The following is a 10655-nucleotide window of genomic DNA, read 5'->3' as shown; positions in this document are numbered from 1 at the left end:
CCGGGAGCACGGTGGTGCGGCACGGGAGGTCAAGCGGTGTGTGGGCTCCTATATGTAGTAAAATGCAGTAAAATAACGGAGGGGGGGTCATCAACCATCCGTGTTCTTAGCTAGCGCGGCGTATTCCTCGCTGAAGTCACTGGCGTCTATTCGTATCAGTGTTGTCGAGGAACAGGAGGGAATTGGTGTGCTGTCTCGTGAGCTTTTGACCACCCAGAAGCAGAGCTTTTTCGACGGACAAGATCAATGGTGCTAGCGCTCACCTATAGAAACCGTGTGCACGCATTGGTTGGAATTTCATATCTACGGGTACCGCGTTTTGTGAGGACACCACACTGGCCTAGGTAGCGAGGCGAGCGACGTTCAGGCACCGTTTGCCATCATTTCTGTTGCAGAAGAACTTGCAAAAGTAAGTTACTATAGAACTGCAAAAGAAATGCCCTCGTACTAGGTAGTCACTAAATCAAGAACTACTATAATTCGGAGTGCTTATCGAGGGTTGAAGTTGAAGCTAATAAGCCGATCAGCATTGGCTCAATCCAAAGGTCACACGGAGTGGTATCAGCCTGGATACAGCCATCAAGCTTCGCGCAACACACAGCTTTTCGCGCGCTTTTCCAACTTGCGCTTTGAGTTCGCGCAACACGCAGATTTTCGCCCGTGGGTTCGCTCTGGTATCTACGCCAATCAGCGCCCCCATCGTTTGAATTTGCGACGTGTAATTGGCCAGTCATTTCGCGGCCAATCACGCTCGCGCTGCGATCCGTGCCAGAAGATCGTTTCCGCGCGCTCAATCCCAAACCTTATTTCCGAAATCGCCAGCTACTGCTCCAGCGCGCTTCTCCAACTATGCCGTCGCCTGGCTCGCATCGACCGTCGCCGCCAAGGCCGCCACCAAGCTGCTGATCCTTACTCTGGCCGCCGCTATGCTCGCCGTGCTGCTCTCGCCCGTGCCGTCGCCATGCTCACCATCTCGCCATGCTGCTGTCGCTGTGCCGGCCGCCGCTATGCCCGCCGCGCTGCGCTCGCTGTGCCGGCTGCCGCTATGCTCGCCGCGACACTGTGGCCGGGCTCACCGGAATGCTACCTGACGGTCGCCCGTGCCGCCGCCGTGCTCACCATCTCGCCATGCTGCTGTCGCTGTGCCGGCCGCCGCTATGCCCGCCGCGCTGCGCTCGCTGTGCCGGCTGCCGCTATACTCGCCGCGACACTGTGGCCGGGCTCACCGGAATGCTACCTGACGGTCGCCCGTGCCGCCGCCGTGCTCACCATCTCGCCATGCTGCTGTCGCTGTGCCGGCCGCCGCAATGTCCGCCGCGCTGCGCTCGCTGTGCCGGCCGCCGCTATGCTCGCCGCGCTGCGCTCGCTGTGCCGGCTGCCGCTATGCTCGTCATGCTGCTCTCGCTGTCCCCGCTACCACTACGCTCGCCGTGACGCTGGCCGGGCTCGCTGAAATGCTGGCCGACGGTCGCTCACACCGCTGAGATCGTCCAGGAGCGCAACTGGTCCGGCCAAGAAGTCGATGTTGACTATCCCAGCTCAATGCTGACTTATGTTATGTGTGTTCACACATGGTCGGTGACATGGTGTGGTCAACATCAGAAGCAGCGGAATCTTGGAGGTTCGACGACATCCGACGTGTGAGAAATTGAGTTCAAAGCCCGACAACTCGTTGACGACTACCGGGCGTATTGGGAGGACTGCCGCGCGTATATGCAGTACCCGCCTCGGCTCTTCGTGATCATGAGAGGCCTCCCGGGCAGTGGCAAGACAACGTTTGCTCAAGAGGTCGCTCGTTATGCAGCAACAGTTGATTTCCGCGCATCGATTTGCTCAGATGACCTCTTCTTCCAGCTCATATGTGTTCGACGCAAGTCGGCTTTGGGAGGCGCATCTACGAACAATGCAGAGAACTCCTGTGGCGCAGCCCCGACCGTGGCGTGGATATCATTATCGTCGACAACTGCAACCTTCGGATGGATGATTTTGAGCGCTATCAGGATCTGCACATTCCCTCGGACAAGCTTGCGGTTGCTGCGTTCGAATGCCCCCCCCCCCCCCTGCCATAGCGGAAGCAACACAGCTCTTGGAAGGAGCTAATCGTGTTGGCCACGCTATCCCTGGTCGCACTTTCGTGGAGTACTTCAACATCTGGAGACACAACGCACCGGAGGAGCCGCGCCCCAACAACGAGGTGGACACCGTCGATGAGCTGCACATCGATAACGAGCTGACCACCGTCAATATGCCGCGCGCCTACATCGTCACGCTGGAAGAGTTTATGCGTGATCACTAACGTGCTCCGGCAATGCCGAAGAGGTGACTGGTAGCTTCAGTAAATCTCTAATTTGACGTATCCACTCTTGTGCTGGCGCTTATCTCACCACTTCTGCATCTTTTTGTAAAGACGACCATGTGCATCTATTCGTACATCTCTCATTGAGTCACCAAGTCGACTACGACTTGGAACGTGTCTACGCTGGCTTAGACACTTGTTACTGAAGCCAGCTCAACAACGACTTATACCAAGTCAACGTTGACTTACAGTCCTCTTGATTCTAAATCGAATTGGTCCACATCAATTTATTTCAACTGTAGGATTTGCGGTTTCACTTTCTCAAAGAACCTTGACTGCAGCAAAGTGCTGATGGCGATGCTGATGGCGAAGCGATCTCAGGCTGCAGAGAGCGAGGGAACTGCTGGCGGTGCTGCTCGCCAGGCGCCCATGACGAGGAGCAAGAAAGCTGCAAAGGCGACGGACAAGCCAGCGACAAAGCGGACGAGCGCGCCCACTGACAAGCCAGCAAACGCTGCCAAGACCACGCCTGCCACCGGCAATGCCAAGCAGAAGCGGAAGAAGGGGGAGGGGCCAGACACTTCGCCAAGCCTCCGTAAGCAGAGGAAGACTGCCAAGAAGACTGGCGAAGGATCCAACGGGACGACGCGCGAGTTGGGCGCCGCGAGTGCATCGGAGGACGAGGCGACGGCTCGCGATGAAGAGACGACTCCCCTGGTACCCAAGCATGCGCACCGGTCCACGTGCTTGGCTCTACAAAAGAAGACCGCAGACGAAAAGGGCGAGCACCGGCAAGGCCCACGGCGCAAGGCAGGTGATTTCTACAAAATGGCAGACTACCAGAAGCGTGTGTGGGCGGAGAAATACACAGCTGCTAGGAACAGCGGCAACGACTTGGACTACGAGGCTTTGAGCAAGTTGACTCAATTCAAGGCGTTCAAAAATAACCCAGAAGAGCTCCAGCGTCACGAGCCCGCGCTGCTGAAAGAGTTCTACGAGGTTTACTTAGCGGACCAAGCCCTGAAAGCAGACGCACACTCGCAGACCGCTGGATCGGGTTCGTCGAAGCGATCGCAACGTGGCGGAGCCGAGCACCTGGCGATCGAGCAATGCGACATCCAGGCGGCTCAGCAGCTTGCCGCAGCCAGAAACCAAGCATCGCTAGCGTCAGACCAAGCTCCAGGGCCTCCAATCTCGCAGACACCCGTGGCCGCGCAGGAGGAAGGTGCCCCAGCTCGGAGCCTGCAAACCCACCCTTTCCGAGGGGAGTATGCGAATTTTGAACTCTCTGTTTCGCAAGCACTGCAGCAGTTCCGAGAGAAGCTAGAGGAGGAGCAAGCGCGCTCAAGGAAATTAGAGGAGCAGTTAGCAGCCGCTGAAATCGAGCTGACCGAACTCAGGAATTTTGATCTCCCAGACGACAATTTAACTATCGCGTTGACGAAGGAGTTGCGGAATTCGATTTTACAACTAGCCGAGGAGAAGGCGATTTCAAGTGGCTTGCGCAACAAACTTGCCCATGTGGAAACTGAGTTGAATTTGTCGAAGCAATCCGTCACCACGCACGCAGACAATCTACTTAAGGCGCAGGCTAGCCAACTCCAGGATGTGCACGAAAACATGAACAACCTCACGAGAGAGGTGGACGAGCGCAAGAAAAAACTGGAGGACCGGGAGAACGAGGTGGCTACGCGAGAGAAGAATATGGAGAACGAGGAGGAAGAACTACAAGTCAAAGCCGAGGAGCTGCAATCTCATGAGGCCAAGCTCAAAGAGGAGGGCCGGCGTCTCCAGAACGTAACGCATCGCCTGCAACGGGAGCGGGAGCAGTTGGACGCGGATAAAAAGAAACGAGAGAAGCCGAGTCGAGAAAAGCAACAAGGAGGCCGAATATCGCTGAGGCAGGCGAAGATTTTGAATGAAATGAAGCGCCAGACCCGGCTCCTGGATGAGCAGTTCAAGAACAACGGGTGCCCAGCTGCGTTTAAAGAGCTCGAAGCCAACCGCAACCGAATCGAGGAAGAAATGGCGGCGATGCAAGCAGAACGGGATGGAGTGAGAACGCAGTTGGAATCGATGAAGGCTGCGCTAGAGGCGGTGAAAACGGAGAACAGCGGGTTGCAAGACACCATCGCGAGGCTAGAGCTGTACTTGAGTATGTTCAAGTATAGCGCGGTGACCAAGGAAGCTATCGGAGAGTTCACAGAATGGAACGCCGAGATCCGAAATGGTATGCCGCTTGAGTTTCTGCTTCAGTGTGGTTTGACATTGTATTGACTTCCATTGTCTCTGGACTGAAAAAATGTAGGTAACACGAGCACAATGCAGAAGAAGCGCGACTTCATTCTGGACAAAATGAAGGAGGCGTTTGGATCGAAAACGGCGGACGCTGAAGAGTTCAAGGTGCTTGCGGTCGAGTTCTGGGAGAAAAGAAATGAGTTGGTCCACGACAAGACATGGACCGTCATCCACTCGATGGACCACGGCAGATACGCGTATGTATGCACGGAGATTATGGAAGCATTGGGCCTGTTGGAGAAAACCATTAATCCTTAGTCTGCTGTAGTTGTGTGTGCTGCTGCGTAACGATGAATGAATACACATTTTCAAGTCACCGAGGACTCAGAGCGAGTCAACTTTGACTCGAATACGCTTGTTTTATTGATCGCGAAGTCAACATGGACTTAAACCAAGTCGACATTGACTCAAACGTACTAGTTTCAGTAATAGCGAAGTCAACGTCGACTCTGAACGAGTCTACATTGACTCGGTCGACAGCGACCCAACGTTGACTTACAAATCTAAAAAATAAACTCGGTTTCAGTATGAACCCCCAAAGGGTCGTTTACTTGAGTTTGTATAGACAGTATCCGAAGCGAAAAATGGCCGGCTTTTCAGATGAAGAGGATCGCCAACTCGTTCAGCTCGCGGCGGTGTACGAGCAAGCGGGAAGACGAATCGACTGGGTGTCAGTGGAGAAAGACATGAGGCCGTCAACATGGAGCGCAACCAAACTGCAACAGTGAATCAAGACGCTCAAGAGACGATATGGCAATATCGTGCTGAGTTTCCCCCCACGCTATTTCCGCCCGCCGCCAGACCGAGCAGGACTGCATTTGGAAGCCAAAGTCGCGTCTCCTCTACGGTTTTCGCCTTCACCGCATACCATTTCGATCCTATCACCGCAAGAAACCTACAACGCCACTGAAGGACTATTCTGCCTACTCACCAGGCGTGATGTGCGCGCGAGTGAACGTCAGCTAAATAACGGGGAGATTACAATGGCTGGGGTGTCCATGCTGATCGAAGAAGCGAATATTCAAGTGAATGACGTGTTTCTGGATGCTGGATCCGGCGTGGGAAATGTTCTCGCTCGAATCGCTCTGCAAACGCAAGCATTTCGTGTGGTTGGTATTGAGATCCAACGTGACCTGGCCGCTAGAGGTATGGAGCTGATTGCGTCAAGGGCATCACGCTTTCCACACTTGCTCAAGATCAGCGTCGTCACCGCAGACATCCGCAATATTGCTGAAGGCAGCGATACTATTATCAGTGCTGATCCAGACTCGAAGTTGGCTCAACCCAGCTCCCTTATCAGCTCCGCCACCCTTTTATTTTGCCACGACACTGTGTTCGAAGAAGATGTGGTTTTGGCAATGCGTGCTTTGTGCATGAAGCTACCTCATCTACGTCTGGTGGCGCTGGCAACACGAGTGTGTCCGCGGCATCGTAATACGTGCCGAAATTCGTTTTGCAAGCGATGGAAGTTACTGAAAACAATTCAGGTTCCGATGACTTACAGCAGCTCCTTTCGGGATTTACACCTGTACGCAGCTGAACCAAGATGGTCGATGCAGTAACTACGATCACTACTCTAACATTGCCGCCGAGGGTCAAACCAACAACTATGTATTAATTGCATGAAAATCAATCACAACTCTAATCAACTTCGACCTGCAGTTGAGTTTGACAGCATAATGAAGCCGCTGTCGCCCCATGAGCTGTCATACGAGGTCTAGAGAACCCAATACAAGATGAAGTGTTCGTAGCGGACGAGCTTACTCGAGTCGACGTACGGCATCGTGGGCTCCGTAACCAGACCCCAGCTGACCATGAAGACTCCATGCTTCAAGCCGCCGTTGTATCTGTCGTTCTTGGAGTCTTGCCACACCCCGCTGTCCCTGTCGTGCTCTTGGCGTCCTCCCTGCCGCTTGTTTCCACCGTCGTGCCTTCGGCATCGCGCTTGGACATTCGCTGTGGAGTCGACTCGCGTTAGGGTGAAGTGTCAGCACCCGCATGGTTTCAGCGGTGGGGGCACGTAGCTTAGGTGGGCGCAGATGCGCAAGATCGCCTCCTTGCTACACTCCTGCCGGGAGTAGGCGGTGAACAGCTCGTTCTGAATGTAATACGCCTGTCGACAACAACACCACCAGCATGAGCCCCTAGTTATGAACACCAAAGCTGCCAAGACGCCGCCTTACCTTGTGGGGGTTGAAGATGGTGTCCAGTTCGCACACCTACCGAGTCCACAACATCTCTCAGCGTCAGGCTCCGTTCTGCTAAAGCTCCAGTAGCCCTGACGCCTCACGTACATTGCCGAAGTAGCGGTCGGGCTCCTCCACGAACAGGAGCGTCCAGGTCTCGGTCGAAACAACTCGGTCTTCGCAGTGGCACCGGCAGAGCCGTACTCGTAGCTCCTCGACCAGCGTACCTCGCGCGTGTGAAGGCATCTATAGAAGGCAATGATACAAGGGAAAAGAAAGTTAACATTAGTGAGCGGTGCAGCCTATCAACTCAGAATTTTACCATAGCGGAGAAGCGCTAATCCTTCGCGGGCACCTGGCAATCTGCGGGTGTAAATGCTTGTGCGGTGGCCAATGGTGGCGCGGAAGCCCGGCACCCATGCCCATCTACCTTTCAAGGTGAGAATTCCGCAAACAGATCGCATTGGCCAAAACGCTCTCGGCGGGACCTTGAAGAGTCGCAGTTACCCTAACCACATGTATGGCTTGAACCGACACTTTCCCCCGAGGTTTTTCTTATCCCAGCAAAACCGGAATAACGGTCGCCGGTGGGATAAGGCCCTCCTGGTGGCGAAAGGGTTTAAGCAGAAGTTCGGCGTGGACTTCTTCGAGACGTACTCGCCCGTGGCCAACATGAACTCGATCCGAGTGGTGTTGTCGGTTGTGGTGGCCGAGGCGTACATCACTGAGCAGCTGGATGCGGACACCGCCTTTCTCAACAGCCGCCTGGTGGAGCGCGTCTACATGGAGGTGCCCTATGGAATCATCAACGCGAAGAACATGATGTATCGGCTGCAGAAAGCGACCTATGGTCTGAAGCAGGCGGCAAATGCCTGGCATAACACCATCCACCGAGTCTTCGTGGGCATCGGGTTTCGGAGCTACGGCGGTGACCAGTGCGTTTACGTCAAGGGCGAGAAGGGCAGGTTCGTGTAAGTCTGCCTGTACGTGGACTATATGACCATCGCAGCCAAGACGTGCAGCGAGATCCAGGAAGTCAAGGTGGCGCTCAAGAATGCGTTTAAGATGAAGGAGGTGGGCGAGGCCAAGTTCATTCTCGGTATGGAGATCGACCATGACTCATCGGCGAAGACTCTCATGATCAAGCAGACTCGATACATTGATGATGTGGGGAAGCGGTTCAACCAGCAGGACGCCAAGGTGGTGGTGAACCCGTGCGAGTCGGGCATGAAGTTGTCGAAGCCTCAGTCGACGACGACTCAGAAGGAACGCGAGGAAATGCAGGCGAAGCCCTACCGAGCACTCATTGGCTGTTTGTTGTACATTACAACTTGCACCAGACCTGATGTGGCGTACATCGTGACCCACTTGTCACGCTTCCTCGAGAACCCCGGGCAGCAGCACTGGAAGTCTGCCATCCGCGTGCTCAGGTACCTGAAGAGCACCCGAGACATCGGCATCGCCTGCAATGGGAACGCGAAGAAGGTCGAGGTGACGGCGTACACCGCCGCCGACTGGGACAGCAATCTCGACGACCGACGCTCGGTCTGGGGCATCATGGTAATGATTAGCGGGGCGCCGGTGGTCTTCAAGTCGAAATACCAGCGCACGGTGGCGCTCAGCTCGGCGGAGGCCGAGTACATGGCGCTGAGCCTGTGCACGCAGGAGGTGCTGTGGACCCGCGCCATGCTCAAGGACATGGGTCACGAGCAAGTGGGGGCTACCCAAGTATGGGAGGACAACCAGGGCGCGATCGCCCTCGCAAGCAACGCTGGGTACAACGCGAGGACCAAGCACGTGGGCATCAAGCATCACTTCATCCGCGAGAATGTGTCCCGAGGACTCATCGTCGTCAACTCCTGCCGACGGAGGATCAGCTCGCGGACATATTAACCAAGGCATTGGGGACAAAGAGGCTCAAGTACCTGATCGACGCAAGCGGAATCGTCGTGACGGTCGTGCAGCATTAGCAGCGAGTGCGAGTGTTCATGAGTCTTCGGGAGCGCCGCCAATAGATGCACATGGACCACATGGACGAGGAGAACGTGTGGACACATCCGCCGATGACTCGGAGGATCCGACGGCGACAGGAGAGCCGGCGGCAGCCGGGCTCTGGGTACACCAATGGCTGGTCAGGGAGACCCATCTATACTGAGATCAAGTCAAGCGGAACCCGGGAGTAATCCGTCTGATGAGAGGCACCAACGAGCACAAGGAGAACTAGTAGGAAAGCAGGAGGGGAAGACTAGAGAGTAGTTTGAGAGATGAAAACATTTAATCTCACTTCGGAATTTGCCCCCTAATCCACAAGCTAATGTACTGGCGAGATGAAATGCACCACCAAACTTTGACGGAGCGTATCTCAGCACCAAATAATCAGAATGATGTGAGCTTTGTTTTGTTGGAAAGCTCTGCGCTTCTTCTTTTAAGTAAACTACGTTTGGACTTTTAGTCGCAGCAAATAAATGAGATATACCTAAATGAAAAATGACTGTCCGCCAGTTTCTCGAAAATATCGAGGCTATGTCTGAGCCATATGGTGCCATATGATTGCTCTTATACAACTTTAGTACTAAATTATTGCGCACTTTCTGTAACGCGATTTATGCACATTATTGCATGACGACGCCACCACAACTGTAACAGGGTTACACGCACAAGTGGCTACAGTCACTTGTAACTCTAACAGACACGACGTCTGTTAGAGGTTCGAAAGACTTTCTCGACCTTGGTGTAGACACACCAAAGGCTACATACATTTACGACCACCACGACGGGTGGTCCATAGAGACTTAGGATTCCTATTGGCTGAGAGCAGCATCTCTTAGCCAATGAGCGACATGCATAGCATTGGAATTCTGCCAACCAGCCGTTGGCAAATTCCTATCTTAGAATATTACATTTAGAGGAAGTCAGAAACATAAAACAAAAATAGCAGTTCTCATTTTAACCCAAAAACATTATTTGGATCGTTTATTTAGATTAATCTATACTCGGAGGCCCGAGTATAATTAACTCTAAGTTAAACTAAGCTACGCTTCCTCACATACACGCGCACACGTGTAAGCTAAAGTAGTGGGCCAAAGTAGGCCTATTACAACAACCGGCGAGACCAACGCGGTTGGCGATCATGAAACTACGTTTGTTTGATGAACCAAAAGCCGAGCTTCACCCTGACGTTTAGCTTTCTCGATCTAGCATCTTCGTTTAGGAAATATGGCAAAAATGTCGTGTGCAGATCAGACAAGCGCGTCTTTCCCGCAGCAGAAATCGCCGGATGATGCCGGTAAAATTAAGAAGTAGGATACTAACACGTGTACACCTACATTCTGCATGTTATGCTGTTTTCATTGCTGATCTTCTTGCCTTTATACGTGAAGTACTTTTGAAATTATGGACAAATGAACATTTTGGTGGTGCATTTCATCTCGCCAGTACAATACAAGCCAACAGTTCCCGGCTAAAAGTGCTGATAAGTTCCCGGCAAAAATGCTGATACATGTCTTTTTTATTTATACTGCGTTGTTAGGGGTGTGGTCGACTTGAGATGAATAATATCAATGCATATTGAGGAATCATTATGTCCGAGAGAGAGAGAGAAAGAGAGAGAGAGAGAGAGAGAGAGAGAGAGAGAGAGAGAGAGAGAGAGAGAGAGCTGCAAACTCGGAAAGGAAGTCACGGAAAGGTCATATTGATGTCAAACCTGACTCAAACCTGATGGTAAAAAATGCTCAACCAAGATATGAAAGTGAAGGAGAGGTATAATCTCCAGCAGAGAGATAAAGTATACTGCCTACGTTCTCACCACTTTCAGGGGTAAGTTGTATGTCATTCCTAATTTGTGGTACACTATACTGAAACAAGTAAAAACCGAT

The 10655-nt window shown here is 53.1% G+C and overlaps 5 protein-coding genes across 5 annotated transcripts; 3 read left to right on the top strand and 2 right to left on the bottom strand.

The window, feature by feature from the left end:
* Positions 1–961: 961 nt before the first annotated feature.
* On the top strand, positions 962–2296 carry PHYSODRAFT_328256 (hypothetical protein; the record flags this gene model as incomplete). The annotated part of the gene is made up of 3 exons (XM_009524527.1): positions 962–1430; positions 1646–1788; positions 2141–2296. 3 exons carry the CDS (start codon positions 962–964, stop codon positions 2294–2296), a joined length of 768 nt encoding a protein of 255 aa, XP_009522822.1.
* A 351-nt stretch (positions 2297–2647) lies between these two features.
* Positions 2648–4852, top strand: PHYSODRAFT_264483 (hypothetical protein; the record flags this gene model as incomplete). Its single annotated transcript, XM_009524526.1, has 2 exons — positions 2648–4526; positions 4605–4852. 2 exons carry the CDS (start codon positions 2648–2650, stop codon positions 4850–4852), a joined length of 2127 nt encoding a protein of 708 aa, XP_009522821.1.
* A 740-nt stretch (positions 4853–5592) lies between these two features.
* Positions 5593–6156, top strand: PHYSODRAFT_494795 (hypothetical protein; the record flags this gene model as incomplete). Its single annotated transcript, XM_009524525.1, has 1 exon — positions 5593–6156. The coding sequence occupies one exon, from the start codon at positions 5593–5595 to the stop codon at positions 6154–6156; it is 564 nt and encodes a 187-aa protein (XP_009522820.1).
* Positions 6157–6424: 268 nt separating this feature from the next.
* PHYSODRAFT_328254 (hypothetical protein) lies at positions 6425–7026 on the bottom strand (the record flags this gene model as incomplete). Its single annotated transcript, XM_009524524.1, has 4 exons — positions 6425–6562; positions 6615–6707; positions 6778–6813; positions 6889–7026. The coding sequence occupies 4 exons, from the start codon at positions 7024–7026 to the stop codon at positions 6425–6427; spliced, it is 405 nt and encodes a 134-aa protein (XP_009522819.1).
* A 2063-nt stretch (positions 7027–9089) lies between these two features.
* PHYSODRAFT_457916 (hypothetical protein) lies at positions 9090–9320 on the bottom strand (the record flags this gene model as incomplete). Its single annotated transcript, XM_009524523.1, has 1 exon — positions 9090–9320. A coding segment is annotated over one exon (231 nt), but the record flags the coding sequence as incomplete, so codon positions are not given.
* Between the last annotated feature and the right edge of the window lie 1335 nt (positions 9321–10655).

Source organism: Phytophthora sojae (genome assembly GCF_000149755.1).
Source record: "Phytophthora sojae unplaced genomic scaffold PHYSOscaffold_3, whole genome shotgun sequence".
NCBI classification, from domain to species: domain Eukaryota; phylum Oomycota; class Peronosporomycetes; order Peronosporales; family Peronosporaceae; genus Phytophthora; species Phytophthora sojae.
The sequence above is the reverse complement of the archived record's forward strand: the minus strand, read 5'-3'. Positions and strand labels throughout refer to the sequence as shown.